At 44.6% G+C, this 24,563-nt stretch overlaps 1 protein-coding gene across 1 annotated transcript; it reads right to left on the reverse strand.

Moving 5' to 3' along the window:
- Positions 1-2,038: 2,038 nt before the first annotated feature.
- Positions 2,039-24,559, reverse strand: nfe2l1a (nfe2 like bZIP transcription factor 1a). Its single transcript, XM_079281354.1, has 7 exons — positions 24,070-24,559; positions 23,730-23,912; positions 11,453-11,521; positions 10,735-10,881; positions 10,456-10,627; positions 4,173-4,868; positions 2,039-4,015 (listed from the first exon to the last, which is right to left on the reverse strand). The coding sequence occupies exons 1-7, from the start codon at positions 24,349-24,351 to the stop codon at positions 3,054-3,056; spliced, it is 2,511 nt and encodes an 836-aa protein (XP_079137480.1). The 5' UTR covers positions 24,352-24,559; the 3' UTR covers positions 2,039-3,053.
- Between the last annotated feature and the right edge of the window lie 4 nt (positions 24,560-24,563).

Below are 24,563 nucleotides of genomic sequence, written 5' to 3' on the forward strand. Positions count from 1 at the left end.
CTTCCTGCCGTTGTTGAATCAGGAAATAAATCCTGTAGCCGTCTGTGTTCACCCAGAGCTCTACGATACCTCATATCAACAGAGACCGGACCAAACTATGCGTATACATGTGTGTGTGTAAACCATACGGTACAAACAATGAATAGACGCTGCCGTATTTACGTCTACGTGACGTTATTGAGTGCTGGTGGAGCTGCTACGATGTTAGCATAGCCTAGCACCGATCCATCAGTGCTCTATTGAGAAGACAAGTAGCCTACAAATCGGCATCATTACGTAGTTATTTCGGAGTCCCTTTTTGTCGGAGAAGACTAGTACAAATCGGCATCATTATGTAGTTATTTCGGAGTCCCTTTTTGTCGGTTTATTTTCCGTTGAATCACAGCCAAATCAGTTTATGTTGTGTTCCTACAGCTGTAGTAAACAGCGACCAGTGGCTTGCTAGACACAGTGAATCAGTGGCGGCTGGTCAATAGAGGGCCATGGGGCCTGGCCCCACCATGAGCCACAAAAAATAATAATAATAATAACAACAATAAATTATACAAATTGTCAATATTTGTGTTTTTGAACGATGGCATGTACCCAGTAATGTGTGTAAAATATGATATCTGCGCAAAATATATGCTTTTCCTGCTCGTGCTCTCTGCTCGTGCTCTCTGTCTGTGTGCACTACACTCTGAGAACGCGCAGCTTGGGGGGCCTGATCATTTTGTCCCAAAAGAGGTGGGTCTATGAAGCAGTTTAGCCAATTGCTGATTCAAGATATAAATGAGTGACATACAATTTAGCCAATCAGCACCCTCAAATAGATTCAGTGTGGGGCCAGAACGATTTGGCCCCCCTCGCTGTGCGTTCTCGTCAGGAGAAGTCTCTACAGGCGAGCACTACTCCAAGACCCGTTTGAGAGGAGAACTTTGAGGAGATTCTGCAGCCAAAGAGCTGATATCAGATCAGCCTGACCTCACAATCAGACAGCAGACTCGCGGGAAAGGGAAGCAGTACATGAAGCTTCTGTACTAGCTGTACACCAGACAGGTTTGGCTAGCTGGATGACGTCATGCTAATCATTTATTTAGCTTTTTAAAACAACGGGGACGGATCCAGCACGGACAGTTACGGGAGTGAGGGATGAGGAGGTAAGGAAACATGAGAACACCAGGGTAGGGAGTGAGGGATGAGGAGGTAAGGAAACATGAGAACACCAGGGTAGGGAGTGAGGGATGAGGAGGTAAGGAAACATGAGAACACCAGGGTAGGGAGTGAGGGATAAGGAGGTAAGGAAACATGAGAACACCAGGGTAGGGAGTGAGGGATGAGGAGGTAAGGAAACATGAGAACACCAGGGTAGGGAGTGAGGGATGAGGAGGTAAGGAAACATGAGAACACCAGGGTAGGGAGTGAGGGATGAGGAGGTAAGGAAACATGAGAACACCAGGGTAGGGAGTGAGGGATGAGGAGGTAAGGAAACATGACAACACCAGGGTAGGGAGTGAGGGATGAGGAGGTAAGGAAACATGACAACACCAGGGTAGGGAGTGAGGGATGAGGAGGTAAGGAAACATGAGAACACCAGGGTAGGGAGTGAGGGATGAGGAGGTAAGGAAACATGAGAACACCAGGGTAGGGAGTGAGGGATGAGGAGGTAAGGAAACATGAGAACACCAGGACACACATGAGAACTCTGTCAAGCTACATATTAGACAAAGTGAACATCTTTTCTTCTACATAGCTGTCCTCAGTCTCATCTGCTTAACTTGGTCATGGAGGCATCAACATGTAATAGAGATGTTAAATTAACAGTGAAAACTCATCATAGCTTAATTTAACATCAGTATTCATAATTATATATTATTATATATATATATATATATATATATATATATATATATATATATATATATATATATATATATATATATATATATATATATACACATACATACATACATACATACATACATATATACACATATATATATACAAAAAAACATATGCTAAAGGGACAGGTAAACCCCATTGCTATCGTGCTCTCGGAACGTAAAACAATATCACTGCAGGCCCCCCTTACTCCTCGGTTAATCATATTCAGAACAGACGGATGTATAGGATCTTCTGGTGAGTTTTTAGGCCAGGTGTGAAAATGAGTGGAGCTCCAAGTGCCCGATGCACCAAAGTATAGCTTATATAGACCAACAAAACGTTTTGCTGTTTGTGAATTGTCTTTGATACCTTCAAAGTCAGTCAAGCAGTAGTGGCACTCTTAAAAACAAGGGTCAACATCTATGAAAACTGCCAGACGTGAAGCCCGTCTTAATTTACATGTGCTAATCCAAGACTTCCAGCAAAGTGGCCAAGGTGGCATATTTCCTCTCTTAGTATAATTTCAAAGGCTTCTGCTGTAGATGGTTGGAGACATTTTGGCGAATAGGATGCTTCATTTTGGCAGCAGGGCGGTCTGCCGTTACTGCACCATCTGGAAACTCTACATACACGGGTTTGATCCCCATGACCCACTGTCAGTAGCCTGCTGAAGTGTCTTTGAGTGAGACTCCTGCCAGCTCATGTTCACAACTTCCCTTTCTGTGTTCCACCAACCCTTTATCAATGGCCCAGAGGCTATACCAGCTGACCGCCAGGATCCAGCCTGCCATCAGTCTGCTCTATTGTTCAGCTCAGTAGTTCAAGCAGCATTGTGCAAAGGCATTGAACGAGCATTTTAAAGTGCTGATCCCAGGCCATCTATAGTCTGTTGTTTTTATCCCAATATGTCGTAGCATAGATGTACCTCAGAGTTGTTTGAGCTTTACAATAGTCTTGATTGCCTCTGTCCATTCAGCCACCCACCATATCTTTAAAAAACATCACTATCGGGCATATCGTATGAAGATTTCATGGTACCTTTCAGCACCTTCCACTGACAACAGATCCAGAATTCCTGTGTTCCTTCATTTACCACCACATCAGTATTTCCTGCTTTTTTTGTGGTTGGATCACACTTCTGTTAATGCCCAAAGCTTTTGAAGCCAGTATTGGCTGGTTTGTCCACCTCCTCACTTCTTCTTGTCCCTCTGTTTCTTGCTGGTTTTTGTCACTGGCAGCGCTGCCCCTTGTTGGCGTGAAGCTACAGAGACGCTACCATCTGACTCAAAATTAAGCAGGTGCTCCATAGCGTTCAACGGCATACCCTCCTCGTCCTTCAGCCTGGAAAAGACATCCTGGTACACCATACCCAGTTCACGCTTCATTTCCTGCAGGTTCCTCAGGGCTTCCTGTTTCTCTCGGAGCAGCTGCGAACGGTAGCGTCTCAAACCTGACACATTGTCTTCCAGTTCGTACAGCACATCCAGTTTCCTCTTCCTGCAGTTCTGGGCTGCAATTTTGTTCTTACCACGGCGTCGTATGTCCCTGACGAGTATAAGCTGCTCCTCACTAAGCTGGTAATTGGCCAGTAGGTCATTAAACTCCTCCACTGGCAGATTAACAGTCAGCTCATTGGAGAAAGGAATCTTCCGGGTTCGTGCACGCCGGTCATCCCGGCTCCACATTTTAGTCTCAGAGATGTGTCTGGAAGAGGAGTGGTGGTAAGGCTTGGCATCGTCATGTCGCAAGAAGGATTTGGTTGACATCTTGCCATGGGATGGAGAGGAGGCGGACAACCAGGGCTGGTTGTACGTGTGATCGTGGCCGATATGCTCCTGCCAAGGAAGGCCATTATACAGCTTGTGATTCCTATAGTTGGGAGGGAAGGGTTTCTTAACATCTTCAGGGTACCCTCCTCCGACTGCCCCCATCTCCTCCTGCTTTATGGTCATCTCCCCTTCCATATCTGAACCTTCTAACCCTTCCTCAGTGTCTTCGTCCTCAGAAAAGGGACTTCCCACAGCCGACATACAAGATGAAGAGGAGGTTGAGGAAGAGGAATAAGAGGAGGCATCAGAAGCACATGGAGAAGCAGGGCTGTGGCTGAAGTCCAGAGAAAGACCAGAGTCTGAGTCTGCCTCAACTGCGCCATCTAAGAGGAGAAAACAAGGAAAGGTCAAGGTATGGTCTAGAGTTTTATATTACATGCTTAAATTCAGCATTCGTATGCTCTTATAAGAAAGGCAATTGCACATTTTGTCAGAAATAGTTACTATCGAAGAAGGCCTACTGACTCCCCATTTAATTACCTTGCTGATGTCTTCTTGGTTGACCCTGATCTTCCGTGATCGCGACGGCAGTGCCTGAGTGGTCAACATCTCTACCATTTTCCTGTTCGATGATTTCACTCCCAAGGAAACCCTCCTCTTCCAGCTTGGCTGCCATTTCAGGGCTGAATCCTTCATCCAGAGCCAGGTCCAACAATCTCATGTCATCCAAGATGACATCATCCTCTAAGAGGCCACAAAGTGGGCTAGGGAGACCATCTTCATCATCGACATCCTCCTCTTCGTCAGCCAGAAAGAAACCGGAGATAGATGTCAGAGGGTCTTGAGTCACACCATTCCCCTCCGGAGATGGGGTGAAACTAGAAGGTGTCAAGTCACGTGAATGAAAGTTAGCATCAAAGCTAGGAAGGTTGTCAGGATGGGGAGCATACTGTGAACACGGACTGCCTTCCATGGTATCCACAAGACCTTGTGTTAGCAGATTTATGTTGAGGGTACTTGAGCTATCATCTGCATTTAGTCCCACGTAGAAATCTTCTGAAGGATCTTGGGCAAGCAGATGTGTGTGGTCCGGAAGACTGTGCGAGGGATTCGTGTTCGAGTTTTTCAAAGTGTCCCTTGAGTTTAAGGCTGAACTGTGGTCATCCAACTCTGCACTGGGTGTGAGGGGAAGCAGGGCTGGCTCTTGCTCTGACTGCCTTGGAGGCCCCAACGAACCTAGAGACAAAGAATAGGCACGTTTTGCAATGTTAAGAATTGTAGGATATGCAACCGACGACCTTGATGAGAGAGTGCAGTCGCTTTGCTGCTTGCTCTTGCCTCTGCTTGCCTGCTTGCCTCTGCATTTTCTTGCATTTTCTTGCTTCAATTTGCCAGATATATCACATATATCTTGCCAGATATATCACATATATCATGCCAGATATATCACATATATCACTCTTCAACGTTTGAGTGAAGACAAATCCGTCGGAAAGTCGTCGAGCTATTTGGATTGTTGGCTACTGCTAACTAGCAGCTAAGTTAAAGCTAAGTAGCAGCAAGATGCCTCCCTTCTCCACGGACGACTACTACAAACTCCGACAGAAGATTGCAGTCTTGGAAACAAAAGTCCACCGACTAGAAGTAAACGCGGAAGTAAATGGACTGTATGGGAATGATACCACTCTACCATGGACTCAAAACACTGGACAAACGCAAGCTAAGACACAGCTAACTAGCACAACCAGGCCTACCAAGAAACAGGAGGAGAGAGCAGATAATGAATCTTCAAATGGTAGTCCTCCCTGGAACTGTCTCGGTGCAAATTCGAAGAGAAAATATGTGGGAGGACGATTAACAGGCAGAGCCCAGCGCCCTGAGATTTGTGATGAGACTGGCTGGCCTGCACTAGCACAGGGCAGAACTCCTCCTCAACCCCTGCACCCAGACGGACAAAGCCAAGGACAGCTGAGGAAAGTAAAACCTGCAAAACACCTCCACAACAACCAAGCCTACAACTTCAAAACAGATTTGCTCCATTGTCGCAGGATCATAAATCTCCATCTGATGACCTGGATAAGCAGCTGTCTCCTCAAAGCAGGGTAAGAACTGAGAGTAAATATGAGAAAGGGCCGCAGGCAAAGCTAGTGACTGGGCCTGAGACTCTGATTGTTAGTGACTATGCTGTAAAATATGTCAGAAAACTGTGCAGCAAGAACACCAAAATACTCTGCTTTCCGAAAGATATGGTCTCTGACATGAGAGACAAAATCCTGGACATCGTAGCTGACTATCCCACAGCGAAAAACATCATCGTGCATACAGGAAGCTGTGATATTGTGAAACAACAGTCTGAAGTTCTGAAGCGAGACTTTATTAATCTGTTAAACACAGTCAGCTCTATCAAGGCTGAGGTGTTTATCAGTGGCCCTCTCCCACCAGTCAGAGGAGGAGATGAAGGATTCAGCAGGCTGTTTGCACTGAACAGATGGCTGTCAACTGCATGTGCTGACCATTCAGTACATTTTATCAACAATTTCTACCTTTTCTGGGAGCGCAGACATCTTTTTGCAGCGCATGGAGTTTGCCTAAACAAGTCAGGGGTAAAACTGTTTACCTCGAACCTGTTTTTCTCCCTGCGTCACCCGTCTGTCCCTACTGCCAAGGACAAGACACAAGAGGAGTCTAAACAAGAGATAACCACACAGCATCGCCATGGAGACCTTACGGGAAGGATGCCCCCGCCTAACGACAGTCAAAAGGAGGAGCCTCCAACCTCATCATCAGGGACCGCCTCCGATCTCCCACTTTCCCCACCCTTCCTAGACGAGGAGTCTTTACCTCCCTCCCCAGCTATTTCGGGTCCATACTTTGGATCGCAATCCTCTCTCACACTCTCCCCATCCTCCCCCCACCTGGAGTTCACTGACAACATGAAAGAGCTGGTCATTGCTGGAACCAAACACACACCTCTTCACACTCCCCGACGGCAATACAACCGTCCGCTGTCTCCCCTACCTGATGGAGGAAATAATTGATATATTCTGGGTCCAGGCTACAAGGCTAATGATACCAATGACTCTCTCCAGGAAAAGTCGGGGCCCTGTATGCAGCTAGCCGCTTCAATTCCTGTCTTGCAAGTTTATAGAAAAAGAAAGGTGAGGCTGCGAAGAAACAATAGTAAACATGCAAACTTATCAAACTTAACATACATTCCTCGTCAGCCTGTCCAAATAAATTTGGCAAAGAAAGCTTTAACCACATTAAACTTAGCTTTATTAAATGTCAGGTCTCTGTTTTATTTAATGATTCTCTTCAATGCAAGCAGATGCCCTTTGGTCATTTTGGTTCTTTTGAATATGTGGCTCTTAATTCCTCTCAAGCTTTATTCCTAAACATTTACAGACCGCCTAAATACTGTGCAACCTTCTTTGATGAGTTTACTGAACTGCTGTCTGTAATCTGTATTGATTTTGACTGTGTTGTTATTGTTGGTGATTTTAATATCCATGTTGATAATCCCCAGGACAGAGAGTCTATAGAACTATGTGGTGTCCTTGATAACTATGATCTGACTCAGCATGTGACAGGACCCACCCACAACAGGGGGCACAGTCTGGACCTAATCATCACCAAAGGTGTAAACATTTCCAAGGTTGCTGTGACTGATGTTGCACTCTCTGATCATTTCTGTGTTTTCTTTGAGAGTGCAATCTCCTTGCACACAAATGTCCAAACCAAGGTTGTGACAAAGCGTTACATCTCTGAAAACACCAGTGAACTATTTATTCAGAAGTTCTCCTCCACACCAGCCCTCTCTTGCCTCTCAGTCAATGAGCTTGTAGATGGCTTCAATTTTAAAGTTAAAAATATTATTGATGCCATTGCACCCACTAAAGTGAAGGTTGTCTCGGGTAAGCAAAGATCTCCTTGGAGAAATGCTACGCTGGTCAAAATGGAGAAACGAGAGTGTCGGAAAGCTGAGCGCAGGTGGCGAAAAACTAATCTCCAGGTTCACTGTGACATCTATAAAGAGAGACTTCGCAATTATAATTTGGAACTTAGAAATGCAAGGCAGTCATTCTTCTCTGACATCATAACCAACAACAAGAACAATACACGCGCCTTATTTGCTACTGTCGACAGGCTAACAAACCCTCCAGTGTCGGTAGCTGCTGAGCTCCAATCCACCTGGGCATGCAATCAATTTGCCTCCTTTTTTACTGACAAAATTCAGAAAATTAGACAAGCAGTCAGTGCCTCCACACCAACCACAGGATATGTGTTGACCCGATCTCTGAATAACATCCATTCAAATATCATGACACAATTTCATTCAATCGACCGTAGAAGCCTAGAAGACATTATACAACATCTGAAGTCATCCTCCTGCTGCTTGGATATTCTACCAACACACTTTTTCAAAAATATTTCAAACTGCATGACCACTGATCTTTTACAAATTGTAAACACATTCCTTCTCTCAGGTGTCTTCCCACAAGCCCTAAAAACTGCAGTTATTAAACCACTCCTTAAGAAGGCTAGTTTAGACTCCGCAACGATGAAAAATTATAGGCCAATATCAAACCTCCCATTTTTAAGTAAAGTAATTGAAAAAGCGTTTTTCCAACAGCTGACCAACTTCTTGGCCGTAAATAACTGCTTTGATGTTTTCCAGTCAGGCTTTCGACAGCACCACAGCACTGAAACTGCTCTTGTTAAGGTTTTCAACGACATCCACTTAAACATAGACAATGGCAGAAGTTCAGTCTTAGTGTTACTGGATCTCAGTGCTGCATTCGACACGGTTGACCATGCCAAACTCCTAGAAAGACTAAACATCTGGGTGGGACTCTCTGGCACAGCACTTAACTGGTTTGAATCCTACTTGAAGGGCCGAGAATACGTTGTGTCTGTAGCTGATTACACATCAGAGCTGACTAAAATGGCATGTGGTGTTCCCCAAGGTTCAATACTGGGGCCTCTTCTGTTCAACATCTACATGCTTCCACTAGCTCAGATTATGGAAAGCAACAAAGTGTGTTATCATAATTATGCACACAACACACAAATCTACATAACTATGTCACCAGGGGACTATAATCCCATACAAGGGCTGGGTAACTGCATTGAACAAATCAACAACTGGATGTGCCAGAATTTTCTTCAATTAAACAAAGATAAAACAGAAGTAATTGTTTTTGGTACCAAGGACGAACAATTGAAAATCACCGCTCAGCTTCAGTCACAGATGTTAAAACCCACAAACCAAGCCAGAAATCTAGGTGTAGTTATGGATTCAGACCTCAACCTGAACAGCCATATCAAGACAATTACAAAATCAGCCTACTATCACCTGAAGAATATATCAAGGATTAGAGGACTTATGTCTCAACAGGATGTGTAAAACTTGTCCACGCATTTATCTTCAGCAGACTGGACTACTGTAACGGTGTGTTTACAGGTCTCTGTAAAAAGTCCGTCAGAAAGCTGCAGCTCGAGTCCTCACTAAGACCAGGAGGGTGGATCACATCACCCCAGTTCTGATGTCTTTGCACTGGCTTCCTGTCCAACAAAGAATTGACTTTAAAATCCTGCTGTTGTTTTACAAAGCACTGAATGGTTTAGGGCCAAAATACATCTCTGATCTGCTGCTACCTTATGAACCATCCCGACCCCTCAGGTCGTCTGGGACCGGTCTACTTTCTGTTCCCAGAGTCAGAACTAAACATGGAGAAGCAGCGTTCAGTTTTTCTGCTCCACATATCTGGAACAAAGTCCCAGAAAGCTGCAGGTCTGCTGAGACCCTCAGGTCATTTAAATCAAGATTGAAGACTTTTCTGTTTGCTGCTGCCTTTAATTGAACCACATTCAATTAATATATTAATCAATTTCCTGCATTTCTGCATTTTACTACTGCATTTTATTTTTTAGACCGTTTTTTAAATCTCCTTTTCTTTTGCCTTATGTTTTGATGCTTTTAATGGTTTTATGTGAAGCACTTTGAATTACCTTGTTGTTGAAATGTGCTATACAAATAAACTTGCCTTGCCTTGCCTTTGGTGCAGTCAATAATAGGAAACAAGATTGCTGTGTTTTTAAGACACACTTTGACAAACAGCGTCGTCTGGCAAGCGTAGTACCCACTCTCCGGTTCCCCCTCACTGTAAGCAACACTGTAAGCTCTGTCAACACTTTCTCTGTTGTTTGCCCTGTTACATTACATTACATTACATTCCAGTCATTTAGCAGACGCTCTTATCAAAAGCGACTTACAATAAGTGTGTTCAACATAGGTATTCAAGAGAACTACTCGTCACCAGAAGTCATAAGTGCATCTCCTTTGTTAGTGCTGTTAGCCCCACGGGTCGCCTTCGCAATGTTAAGGGCCGTTGTGAGGCAATCGAGATGCTCCCAATCTTGTACCTTGCACCTTTAAGGAGCAATAGTAAAGTCTGCCAGAGGTGAGAGCCACTCTGAGTATCGTATATAGCTCCTTTAAATTCTCAACAAACGGTCCAACTCACTTTTTTCCAAAGCTTTTATCCACATCAGCCGATGGAGTTAATCAATTGCCATGAAGATGGTTAAGTTGGCCATCGTCTCCATAACAATTGATCAACTCAATCCTCTCAACAAGGCCACGAGATGGGGTTGAAGCTTCGTAAACAAGTAACTGGCCCTTTTGTTGAGAGTTTTATTGTCCAGCTGCTGTCTCCAAGGTCAAGAATCAAACATCAAGCTCCATTTTTGAGGAGTTGTTTAAATGTAGAGACACGGTCCATGAAACCTGACAACAAACATCCATTCTGAAATGAATTACCGTGCTGCATGGGAGTCTCCATTAAAAGGACCTCCTGCTCAGCCTCTGTTGCGGTGTTGTCATGGTCGTTACAATTTTGGCGCAGAGCTTCAGACCAAACACCCGGAAGGGTCTCAGTTGCTCTTGAATTTTGGATGTGGTCAAATGAAGTCATCATGTCAACATCTGTGTTCTGGAGATGGACATAAAAGTGTATCTCGATTTATTGTATCATGGCTTACGCATCTCGTCATTTCATTTGCCAAATGTGAATTCATCTTCCTTAATTCTCCCAGTCACCTCATGGTCCATGATAGCCAACAGGTCCTGCCAGTGGAGTTCAAGGTCCAAGGAAGGGTGACCAGTGGGGGTGATATGGGACAGCGGGGGGTCCCTGCCTGGTGGCTGACGCTCCAGATCTCCCCTTCTACCACCAACATCACGTAACTGAGGGACAAGTAAAGGCCTTTACACACAAGGGGCGTGATGAATAAACAACACCAAATTCGGAAATTCTATAATATTTATATTACTTGGGAGTATTTCCCATCCAAACCATTCATAACGACGGTGATGTGAATTTGAGACAGTTGCAACACTTTTTCAATAAAAGGTTCAAATAGATTTGCGTAGGCAGAGGACCAACTGCAAGGATCCTATTGACCCAGAGCAGCCTCTGGCAGTGTGTTTGAGGTAAGTTGGACGAAGGAACCTCCGTGTTGTTGTAAACTACAGTATTGAACATGTTCATTCTGCACAATGTGAGTTGTTGATACCTTTCTTTATTCACGGTGCAAAGTTCAGAAAAATATACCGTGTTCCAAAAAGCAAAAATGGTGGCGCCTTTTCTCCACGTAAAATGCATGTGAAAGTACTCATGACAATGACAACAGTTTGAAAAATATATTGACATGTAAATTAATCACACGAAAAAAAGGCCTTAAGCAGGTACAAGTGCTGTGTAATGTTGAAGGTGAAGAAGGAAACGGCAGAATGGACTAGAAAGAAGAGGCTGTACCTGTTGTTCTTCTGTGACGTCAAAGGTTTCCTCCAACAGCCTCAAACACTCCTGGAGGGAGAAAGAACTCTGAAAATACAGACAGAGAGGAAGAGTTGAGTTGCACTCGGCTCAACGGCAGTTTGGACCAGCAGCTTTACCTCCCCACTGGTGTCCATGTGTTTTGTATGAGCCGTGCTGGCGGTATGGCTCGAGGGATGACCAGGTCGGTCGGTCGGTTGATCCAAGACTTTGGTCTTGGCTGAAATATCTCACAGTGATGAAATGGATTGCCATACATTCTGGAGATATATTTACAGTTCATAGAGGATGAATCCCACCGACCTTGGTGATCACCAAACCTTTCCTCTATTGCAACCAACAGGTTGACATTTCTAGCTCAAAGTAAAATATCTCAACAAATAAATGGATTGACATGAAATTTGGTACAGACAATGTATCCCTCAAGAATTAATTGTAATGACTTTGGTGACACATTAACTCTTCCTCTGATGTCATCAGGTCATAATTTCAGATTGTCCAAAACGTTGGTTTATGACCCAATACATGACATTACCATCATCCTCCGCTGTACTTAGTCTTAAATGCTAATTAGCTAATGTTAGCATGCAAACAGGTTCAACCAAAATGGTGAACATGGTAAATATTAGACCAGGTCTGAACACTCGCTGGCTCCAGCTGTCGAGTGTGCTACCTTGAACTGGTGAACTTGATGTTTCACATATCGTATGTCGTACATGCTTTGCAGTATAGTTTTCCATCCACACTTGTGTACATTGTGAAAGTTAAAGGGATGACAGAGAAAGTTTCCCCTTCAGCAGATGAATGCGAAAACATTTTGAGAGACAAAAGTAACCTGTAGGTCTGTGTGCGTCTGTCTCTGTCTCTCTTATCCACGGACTTTCTTTAGGTTTGGAGGAAATATCTGTCTCGTGTTTCCATCTTCCCTGGATCCGGTCGAACACTTCTAACCTCTGACCTGCAGTGTTGTGTGAGAAAGTGGATTCTGGGTTGCAGAATCATTTTTCTGCCTGAAAAACTAGGAACAGCAACATAATGCGCGATCAATATTTGATATATTTAAATGCCAGTATGAAATACAATATGTTAGAAAATGAACTGAAATTAGGTAATTGTCCTCACTTTCAGTTTTATCGGTTCTTTCATTGGTCACGCATTCACAAACACACACATCTGTGCATGTTATGTGAGAGAACGCTGCGTGTAATGTTTGTCCAATGCTTCACAAATTCTGCTGAGCTGGCAGCAATCCTGCATTTAAAACTGAAGCATCCAGCTGAGATTCCAAGCATGACAGACCTTCAGTTAGCGATCTGTTGTAACAGGCATTCAGCCAGCGCTGGGAGTTTGATACTGGGGGACTGCCCTGCCTCCCAGCCAGATCAGCAAACTTTGTGGTAGAGCTAGGGCTGGGCGATAAATCGATTTAATCGATTAATTCGAATGTGTGCTTTAAGGCGATGTGTTTTATTGAAAATCGAGAAAATCGCCCCCACCCCTTTTTCCCGTAGTAGAGTGCGCGCGCATTGTTTACAAACTAAAACAATGGCGGCCAGCAGCTTCACTGCTGGCCGCCGCCGCCGCCACCTCACAACAACAACCCAGCATTTTGGAGACATTCACCAACTGTACTCCGCATGAGAAGAAGAGTGCCCGGTGGAAAGCCATCACGGATGCAGTCGCGATGTATATCGCAAAAGATATGGTGCCCATATACACCGTGGAAAAGCCGGGGTTTATTCACCGTCTCAAAGCTTTGGACCCCAGGTACGTGCTACCAAGCCGTAAACATTTTTCTGACGTTGCCTTGCCTCGGCTGTACAATAGTACACGCCAAAGGATCTCTGCGGAGCTGGAGGGGATGTCATTCTACTCCGCAACAACTGACCTGTGGTCCAGCAGGTTGACCCAGACACCGATCCACTTGACTGGTGGAAGCGTCACCAACTTAACTTTCCAAGGCTAAGTACTTTAGCAAAGAAATACCTCTCTGTGCCAGCTACAAGTGCCCCCTCTGAGAGGCTTTTCAGTGTGTGGGGGGGGGCATTGTTACATGCCACCGTGCATGCCTGAAGCCAGAGGTAGTAGACAGGCTTGTCTTCCTGGCAAAAAATATTTAGAAAAAACATGCACTACTGTTTAATACTGTTGGTTATGTTGTGAATGCACTTGATTTTGTTTACATGCACTTATTTACTGTGCAAAATATGTTATGTTGATGTTAGATCAGATGTTGCACTTTTGAAAATGTGAATGTTAAAGGGTCATATACATTTTATTTCATGCTGTGTTTGTATCAGTGTATTCAGTTAGAAAAGCTTACTGTAAAAAGTTACATTTGCACAGTTGTTTACAATGGAAGGCTACTATTTAATGCCATTTAATGTTATGTTTAATTTAATTTTATATTTAAATGATTCAGGCAAACAAAAGAGTGACCAAATACTTTTTGTATACTACAGGCACCTTTCTACAATGTTCAGGTTTTGTTTGCACTTTATTTTTATCAACCTACTTGGGAAAATCATCACAAAATAAAAGAAAAAATTGTTTTCAACAGCTTCTGTCATCTGCAAAAAATTTTGGGGGAAAAAAATCGATTTAAATCGTGAATCGGATTTTTTGTAAAAAAATCGGAGATTTTTTTTTTAGGCCATATCGCCCAGCCCTAGGTAGAGCACGGTCATCCTTCAATCAGGAGGTTCGGTGGTTCGATCCCAGGCTCCGCTCGTCCACTAGACACTTAACCCCAAATTGCTTTGGATTGTATGAATGGGTATGGGTATGAATGTATGAATGGTTAGTGAGTCCTGATGGGCAGGTGGCACCTTGCATGGTAGCCCCTACCACCAGTGTATGAATGGGTGTCGTGGCAAAGTGACGAGGACAGAGAGTCAACTGGAGTTGCCACCAGCGGGTCGTGTTTTAATAAGAACAAGCCAACATCAACAAGTTCAGCATATTGAAACTACTCCCAATGTACTGCTCTTCACAGATCATTCTTATAGTCAAAATTCACGCCTCCTTTTGCTACGTTCCACCAATCAAACCTGTCTGTTTAATCAAAACAGGACACATCTGGACTCCTAATCTGGCCAGGTTCCTATTCTGTTCTGTGCTCACAGAAAACAACTCCATGTAAGGGGTTGTTTTGGTGCTCTTGAGAGATTAATCACACTTTATCTGTCCGAGAGAATCATTTCCCAAAAACGGTGCTTCGGATCACAATAACACGTTATGTAACTTGTTTTTAGTTCAATTGAAGGGCAGTTCAATTCACAGTTATATGATTTTCTTCAACATGGGTGAATGAACATGTAGTGTTAAAGCGCTTTGAGTGGTCGGAAGACTTGGACAGCGCTATATAAGTACAAGTCTATTTACCATTTATACCCATTTCAGGCCTTTACACACCATGGGCGTCGTTTTTGTGCGATCAATTGCACGTCGATATATTTTTCCGGACTGTTGTCTTTGTCACAAGCACTTTTACACACCGTACAACATTTAGTTTGAAGTTGCTACATACGAGATTGGGCGCATTTCTATTGCCTCATAAGCTCAACATGGAGACGGCTGAGCTGGAAGCTCGCAGCCAACGGTGCGAACAGCTCGAACGGAAAAATTGCTGATGTGATTATTGAATTTAGCACCATTCAAAAGTTTGAAACAGTTGGAAATTTTGGAAAATGTTAAACAATTCCAGTGCTAATTAGTGAGCTTTAAAGGCGCAGGGTGGACATTTTTTCTTTTGGATAGAGCTGGATCTGTTTTCACCTGTTTTAAATATTAATGCTAAGCTAACTAGCTGCTAGCTTCAACTAAAATATTTAATACATCTGAGTCTTACTGTATCTTACCTGGTCTTCATTCTGAGTTAGCTCTCTGTTGTTAGCATGGCTGTAGGAACCTCCAAGTCTTCGTCTTCCCTCTGTCCTCATACCCAGCTGTTCCTCCTCCTCTTCCTCTCCTGGCTCCTCCACAGCACCACTGTTACGACGTGCGTGATGCGTTTCTTCCTGGTTGCAGAGACAAAAAGGAAGAACGATGGAGTCAGGGCAGCCATTATGCCACAGGGATTCTGAAAACTCTCCCAAGTGCCTTCACACATCATGTTGAGTATTTGTCGCTACAGAAAGAACAGCCTGCTGTTCTCACGCACTGCTCTCTCTGCACACTTCTCACTTTCATGATACGCTACTTTAAAGCAGCAAATCATTGATTGTTGGAGCTTCACCAGTACCTTCCTGCAGTACTTGCTGTTTGCCTGGCCAAGAAATAGTCCGGTACATAATCCAACCGTAAACCGGTCATAACTGGAATACGCTCTGCACCCGTCACGATTTTGTCATAAATATTCAGCCATAATGTACAATAACATATGATAAAAGGAACAATTATGTTGATTGGTATTTGACACCTCCAGCTCCATGCCTGATGCGACGCGTTGGAGTTGACTGAGACTTAAGATCACAATCATCAGAGATCACATTCTATTGGCTGGTATCTTTCATATACGCCCCTCTTCTTCAAATTACACTCAAAGAAAGGAAAAAATGTCGGCTCGTCACATAGAAATATGTTAAATGTGGCTGACATGCATGTGCATAATGCTTTCAGCTAGTTATGACAAATGCAAAACATGCTAACCACTGGAGCAGTGTCATGCTACTGTCCTCTATACTGCCAGCCTGTATGGACAGAACATAGCGTCTCCTGTCTCAGGGACAGACAGCCCGGCTCAGAATAGCTTCAACATTCTCCTGACTTGGCTGCTGGCTGGCTGACTAACCCAGCGCCCGTCAACAGCTGGCAGGCGAGCACACGTATGTAGCTTTGACCATAAATGGGTCAGGCCTGTGCACTTATCACTACATGAGTGCAATTCAGAGCCCACCTTTGAATCATGCTTGGGTTTTCAATTGATTTGAATTGATTTTGTAAGGCTTTACAATCTGCACACACATGGCATCCTGTGTCCTGGGACGCTCACATCGGCACAGGAAAAACTTCCCCAAAACAAACCTCGAGCGGGGAGAAAAGGAAGAAACGTTAGCAACAGAACTAAATAGTTCCCTGAACCAAGGGGCCACATGGAACATGTACAACAGTAAGCTCAGGGAAGTCTAGAGTGTTTGAATAGCCCTCGACCACACCAACATTTAAAAGATGTCACAGATTCCCGGACTAGAACAAAGAGGCAACAGTAACCATAGCGACCGCTGCAGAGCTCCAGGCTCGGGTACCTCTGATGCTGGGACCCGTTTCCATCACAAGGACCCTTGTTGGTACATCGCTTGTGTTCGGGTGAAACTCTTTACTGTCCTTCCTGATCAATAAATAACGTTTACGTGTCACTGTATTACGCTGCGCAGTACTGCTTTATCGTTATTAAGCGTATATTTAATACATGGTGTCACGTCAGCTGTCACACGACGTCCAACACTGACACCGGGGTAAACAATACTACCTTATATGTTGCTGTTACTGTGACTTATAGAGCAAGGTAATAGAACGTTAAGCAGCAATTAACTTGTACTGACAGAAGAATTCTAACGTTATCTATAACATTAACTTGACACAGTGCCGAGCTGCATCTCACATTATGGCTTCAGCTTTTGAGACGATGTATCCACTTCTATGTGTTACTTACTGCTGACCTATCTCCCCATTCTAACAGGTCACTGTCATTATGACCTTTAACCCACACAGCAGATTGTCCTGTTTCCTTCCCACAACACGGCTGAATAACAAAGCCCAAGTTAGCACCTCATGCATTTGTGTACTTTTGTTTTCATGCATGCCTCTGTTGTGTGTGTGTGTGTGTGTGTGTGTGTGTTTGTGTGTTGATGCAGTACACAGGAGGGATTGCAAAACTGAAGGGATGTGAATGTGTCAGGTCGCGATCAGGTTTCAAAACAAGCCAGTCAGTCACAAGCTAATAAAAGTGCTGTGTGTGTGTGTGTGTGTGTGTGTGTGTGTGTGTGTGTGTGTGTGTGTGTGTGTGTGTGTGTGTGTGTGTGTGTGCCATTTGATACACAAGGAGAACTCAAAAACAATGCTACATTCACTTTCAGGTGAAGGTGGCGGTCCGGCAAGTTTACGTACTTCTCTATGCGTTATATCAACTTCGTAATGTCCTCTGTGTGTGTGTGTGTGTGTGTGTGTGTGTGTGCATGCTGTAAAAGGACACTGAGCTTCAGCTGTAGCTCCCAACAACTAACTGAAATACTTCAATCCCAGAATGGTCAGTTTTTCCCTCTCTGCTCTCTCTGAATATGCTTCCCTGCTCTCAACACATTCAATCTTCTCTGAATTTCTCTTTCGGTAACGATTGTAACTATAAATACTGCTGTTTATCTCAGCCTCTGTTTCACAACTTCAAAGGTCTCCAGTTGCTGTCTGGGTGCGAAGCGGCTTAAGGCAACTGCCTGTACGCATTTGGAAGTGTCTTAACTGTGATGTATGGAGGATGATCATTCAAAGGGTGAGTGGAAAAATGAGCAAAACCACCTGACCACCAAAACAAACACCTGTCTCAGGTAACAAACACAATCTCAGCTGTTCCCCTGGTTAATGAAGTGGCTCTCAGCACGTGGGAGCAGATTTACACCAGACAGCAGTGTCTGTGCAGCAACGTTGTTTTGTGGAAACAGAAACGCTTTTTTTGCTGCAATAAAGACAAATGAAGTGTTCGGTCCGTCTCAAACTGAAGTTATGGAATCTCCCACTTTTAAGCATGGCAACTGTTACTGATGCAGCTCCAGGTGTATTCAGTCTGATGTGACCAGTCTGTCAATAAAACCATAACTGGACATATCTGTAGATATTATCAATACATTATTGAATATATAACTGAGTACTGTCTAATATAGCACTAATGTTTTTCTACCAAACACCATGGAGCTCAAATAGAAGTGGATAAAGCAGCGTCCAGTAGCTCAGGCTATAGAGCAGCTGAGCCGGACAGACTGACCGACGCTGGTCCGGGTCAGTCGGATCCTGAGAGCTGCTCATCTGCCGGCATGCATCCGTTCTAACTTTTAATTGAAAAGTTTCCAACTATCGCGAAATGTCATCGCTATACATTATACATGTTTAATAAAGTGCAGCAGGGATGACGTTAGTTTGTACCTCAGAAGTTAGCGTCTCACTGATTTGTCCATTGGATCCAAGTGTTGATTGAGATAATCTTAACAAACAAACACAACTTTTATAGTTTTTGAAATGCAATCGGCAGAAGTAAAAAGCTCACTTTAATATCAACTTAAACGTGGTCGCATCAGGGAGAGCATACACAACGAGGCTGTGAAGGCGGACCAGCCGGCTTGATGCCGCTTTCTATAAAAGCGCCCAAATTCACAAGAGGTATATTTATTTGAGTATTTTACATCATAGAACATAACTTCAAGCTTTCTTAGGCCTTTGTTAAGCGCAGCGGTTCGAGGACTCATTCCTGCAGCCCTCTGTTGGGGTGTAATCCATGACAAAGTGCCACAGAATTCAAATTACACGAGAGTACTTTGAAACAAACACACACACTGTTACTCTGCTACTGGAACCCTGATGAACTGCTGCACATGACTCTGTAACAGTGTGCGCACATGTTCAGGCCAATCCGTGGGCTATTTATATGTGTGTTGTTGGGGTCTGACCAAATGGCTTCAACATGTGCTGTGGACAAAGAGAATCAGGCCTTCACTTTTTCAAGCAAAGGTTTCATCCTGATTTGTAGTTTGATGAGTGCAAACCTCCTCTGAAGGAATTTCACACTCGGGTGTGAATTTTCCCCCCCAAAAAACCATGGTCACCTGAATGCACCGCTGCAATCTCATTGGCCGAGAGCCAAGAGACCCCAGGACCCCTGTGGTTCAACCACTGTTCTACAAAACAGCCTGCAGTACACACCTCATTGCTTTTCCCCTTTGACCGCCATCGAACAGGGAGCACACAACGCTCTCTTCGCCCGGACCTTCGTCCTGGACACATGAAGACACATCGGCCTCTCCTCCCCCCTCCAGCGCGACGGAGGCCACGAGGAAGCAACGGCCTTCACCCCTCCTCAAACCCTCTAACCCTGTCAGGTCACGAGCCATTTCGCTGGACGAAACAGCCGTGTTCCACTCTGAGTAAGGCTCCCTCAGCCCGCGAGACGAATCCGCTTCCGCGATCCGTTCTCCGCTTTTTGCTTTCCTTTTTATTTTGGTGCACACATTCCGGCGAAGGAAAAACGACCAAGCCTCCCTCCTTCACCGACGATTCCCGGTAAGACGCACGGACCACGCCGTCAGCCGAAGTTAGATCATCCCCCCTGCAGCGAGGAGAGGTCACGTCTGCGTTTGCTCCAGAGCGAGCTGCGCCACGACGAACCGCAGCCGCTCACCAGCGACTCGACCAGCAAGTAGCCCTCCGCCTTTTTCTTCTGAAGAGACCTCAGCACACTGCCACGGACCCCTCTCTCCCCGTTGCAACGAGTGTCCTCACAGTAAGGTTCATGGTATCTGGGCATAGCTTAGCTTAAATTAACTTAAATTCAATTCAGGCCATTCATTTATATGTTGATATTCCCGTGTTTTTGTGTGTTTAAGTTACTATTGCGCAATCCCTCGCGGATCAGAAAATCCGCTCTATGGTGCATTCCCGTATTCTGTTTGTGTTAAGACACTGTCGCATTATACGGAGGTATTTACGCAATCATTACGGAGCAGAGAAGCTCCGTTGCATTGTGTATTAACTGTTTGACTGTTTGCTTTTGGGATTATTTGATTTCATTTTTGTTCTTGCTCTATTTCCTTGAATCGATTCTGTGAGTGAAGTGTGGAAACGCGACTATCGGGCATAAGTGTCGTCAGTTCGCGAAGCGACAACGGCAACTTGTGTGAGATACGATCGGCGATCCTCATTCTCACTACAACGCGACATCGCACACAGAAACTCTGATTCCTCTCTCTCCCCTTTTATTCCTCTTCTCACGTAACACACACAGCTCCTATCTCTGCCCCTGAGGTAAACCCCGTTCAAACGATCGCCTCACAACACGTGTGTGCATCGGCACACGTGATTACGTACAGCAGTCTCACCGCCATTTTGTCCGAGTCACTCGACTCCGCCATCTGGTGGTAGTTTAGCTGTAGTATCTTAAGGCCCCTCCCCTTTTGGCCCGCGTCACTCGACGCCGCCATCTTTGTAGTCTTTAGCGGTAGCTGTGAGACTCTCCTTCCTTTTCACCCACAGACCCACACACACACACATACACACACACACATACACACACAGACATACACAGACATACACCCTCATCCATTTTATTCATTCTTTAGTTTAGGCATATAAAATTGTATGATAACGTTTGTTGGTTGCAATATTAATTAATTTGATCATTTATTATTTTGATTTAATAAACTCTGTTATACTTTCAGGAGCAGTCGTCTGTGATTACTTGTGCATATGTATTTGATAAGACTGTATGTAGTAGCCTGTGCTCGAACTTAAAACCTTCACTGTCACTGAATGTATAGTCATACGCAGACTATTGACATTATGAGTGACTACTAATTATGAGACTTAGTTTTATCGTTTGGTTATTGGTCCCTGTTCGCAGGGTGGTGCCCCGTTGTTATTAATAATCATTAATAATTGTTACATACATTAATAATTCTATTGATGTCAAGAATTCAGTTTCTTAAATGCTGATAACCCAAACACGCTCCTTTACGTTCCCAACAGTGCGTTATGGAGTCTTTGGAGTGTTTCGTCACAGTGAACTTTGTGATGAAACTTAATGAAAATGACACCACCCTTCTTTGCATCCACCCGCAGAGACATTTACATGTATCACCTCCTAGCCTCTTAACCTCCAAGTATAAATCCTGTTTCACTCATTCGAAAAGAGTTTTGCAGAACTTAAAGCAACCCGTTCTCACTGCTGACTCATCAAATACGGACGCTTGGTCGGTGCAGACCAATCAAACACGGGACTTTCACCCAGGAGGCCAACGTCCGTATCCTGTGTCAAACGTAAGGTCAACGTTAAATGACTCAGTCATGCCAGTCGCTATTCGCGTGTCTCATCAGTTTATTTAGTCCTGTTGCTCGTCAAGTAAGCTGTTTTCTTAACCCTTCAAGTTGTTTTGTCGCCTCAACCTAACTCCCTGCGAAGATGGAAGTGTATTTTGAAAAGACACACCATTCATGTAATGAGTGTATATTGACACACGTCCAAAAATGACACGATTGGGGTATCTAGAGCGTCATAGTTTGAAGCTCAGGGCCACCTACCGAGCCCCTACCGAGCCCCTACCGAGCCCCTACCGAGCCCCTACCGAGCCCCTACCGAGCCTCTACTGACAAGTTGTGGGTGAGAATGTGTTGGCTATTTCAGACCCTCTGTGCACGATGTGTCCTGCAGATTATCTTCAGTTTCAACACGTCTGTGTCTGAGGTGCCAGTTAATGTATGTGCTTAAGTCTGTCTCATGGGCCAGAGCTTGACCGGGCCGGTCTGAGGTGTTGCCTTTAATAAGCGGAGCACACGGCATAAGTTCACGGAGGCTGGAACACAAAGTCAGAGCTTTGAAAATACATGCTTTCACTTTCTTTTATGAAAGTGAGATTAGATGACAGATGCCACTTTTGTGTCTCTGTGTTACATACGAACCTGGAGCCAGGATGAGATCAGCCTACTCTAGCAGAGCTGGAGAACAACCACCTCTAAAGCTCATTGCTGAACATAATGATTGTGTTTACAGCATAGACACATCCTGACATGAAGGGAGACTTCAGGTGCTTATTAAAGCAGTGTGACTGATTTATTATGGGCCTCTTAAGGTCAACAGAAAAGATCTCAAAACAACGCTGATATGTGATCACTATGAAGTTGTTAACGAACGTGTTAAAGACTTGAGCAGACATGAAGCAACCTTAGCATGAATTCAGCGTTGTGTTTCTGGCCACTTGACAAATATAAGTCCAGTATTCTTCTCCACATCTCCTGAGAAAGTGATCTGCCTCTTTTTAGCTGTGGCTCAGTGGTAGAGCAAGGTTGTCCTATCAGTGGTGGTTCGATCCCCGGCTCCGCTAGTCCATGTCGATGTGTCCTTTGGCAAGACACTGAACCATGAATTGCCCCCACAGCTGTGCCTACGGTGTGTGAATGTTAAATAATTCTGATGGGCAGGTGGCCTTCCCATCAGCGACATAGACGAGCTGTCTCACTGCACAGTAAACTGGCAAAGACATTCTAGTCTTAATGGACTGATTTCTTTCTTGAGGTGGGCCCTACTTTTAGATGGCTGAAGAACATTTTTGTCTTGTCTGCTTCTCCAAGTTATCTGCTGTTGCTGACTATCGAACAGTACCTCATACAAGCCACTCAAACACATGCAACCTATCCCTTCAGGTTTGAAGGAAGTCGTCTCCTGCATACAGCCAGCAGTAATCAGGTTACTGAGGTGAAGCACAAGGGCCGACTGTAAAGGTCTGTGACTTTATGTGTGCTTATTGAAAAGGTGTATTCTCTCCAGCAGGGTGCTCCTGCTGCATTTCAACTGTAGGGATTATATTGCTTCATGTTCCTGGCTGTGGTTAGGTGAGGTTTCCTGCTGACTCATCTAGCGCTGACTCACTATCTCACATGACATTACACTTTGGTGACAGCCAAAACAGAAAACAGCCCTCTGCCCCGACACTGACTCATGTGATTTATAAACACATATTTAAACTGCTACTTCTGTGGCAAGTGGGGGTCAGTGGTCTTCTGGGAGTGTCTAAGGTTTGGCTGTGGAAATCAAATGATTTTGACTTTTTAAGAGCAACTATTATATATTCTGATATCACATGAGCTCTTGTTAAAAAAACAAGTTTGTAGGAAGTAACTTTGTACGAGTAGAAACTAGTTTGTTTCCAGCAGACTATTGGCCGGAAGAAAACAACGTTTGCCGCTTTGAAACCCGTCACACTGTGCATGAACAAAGCTTTCTGAACTTGATCCCACAGGGTTATGATGGACAAAGGTCAACAGAGATTGCTGATCTGAGGTAAACATAACCATGTTGACCCTACCTGAACTTAGCTCTTAATACTCCTCTGACCGGTAACATGACGGAACCATTTCTGCATAAAAATACATTTCTTCTTGTGGGAATCAAATCTATTTTAAAATGTTTGAAATGTAAATGTTCCTCTGCTGATTAACTAGTAAATGTAGCTGAAACACAAATCCTAAATGTTGTGAAGCAGAGTAAATGAAACCGCTGTACCTCTTTATCCTCCTCCTCCTCCTCTTCCTGCAGGGTACCAAGTCCAGCTCTGGGTTCCAAAGGCGGGGCGGTGCGGTCTCTTTCTAGCCCAGCTGGTGCTCTTTCCAGCAGGTCTGGACATGCCATGGGAAGAGGATCCGGCTCCCGCTGGACCAGCCATGTCTCCAACTCTGCATGAGGAACCTGTGGGAAAGGTATGGCGAGATAGGGGATTGGTGAGAGCCTCTGTTTAACAAAGACTGTACAACTGGAAACTGTTCTTACCATTAGCCTCATATAATTCTGATTCCATCTGAATGGGACTATTGAGATAAAGATGGAAATGGACATGTTTCCCCACCTGTAGTCTGTCCAGAGAGCGGACCCAGCCCAGCAGCCGGCGCGTCGTGAAGAAGCCGTCCAGGTCCACGCTCTTGGGGTACAGGTCTTGGCCGTCCCCCAGGCGGTTGCGGAGGTTGTGGAACTGCGTCTGGGTCAGCACCGAGGTCGGACCCAACATCATCTCGTGCCAGGAAGGAGGCAGATAGGGTTCCAGTCCCACGTCGACCCTCAGCCCACACAGGCTGAGCAGGATGGCCATCTGGATGAGCCCCTCCGTGAAGTATTTCTTCAGGTGCAGCATCGTCTTTGGCTCGTCAGAGGACTTGTAAAGGGTCCGGAGCTCAGCTCACTCACCACTGCAAGAGGTGTCTCTGCTGTATTTGTGGTAAGTCCCAAGAAGATCTGTCAGCCACTGCTGACCTCCCTGAGGAAGAGAGTCCGAACCTCAAGGTCTAAATAAAATGTCCTTGGTACCCTAAATAACCTGGTTGGGAAATTCTTTACTCCCCCTCT

This window comes from Melanostigma gelatinosum (assembly GCF_949748355.1).
Source record: "Melanostigma gelatinosum genome assembly, chromosome: 13".
NCBI lineage: Eukaryota > Metazoa > Chordata > Actinopteri > Perciformes > Zoarcidae > Melanostigma > Melanostigma gelatinosum.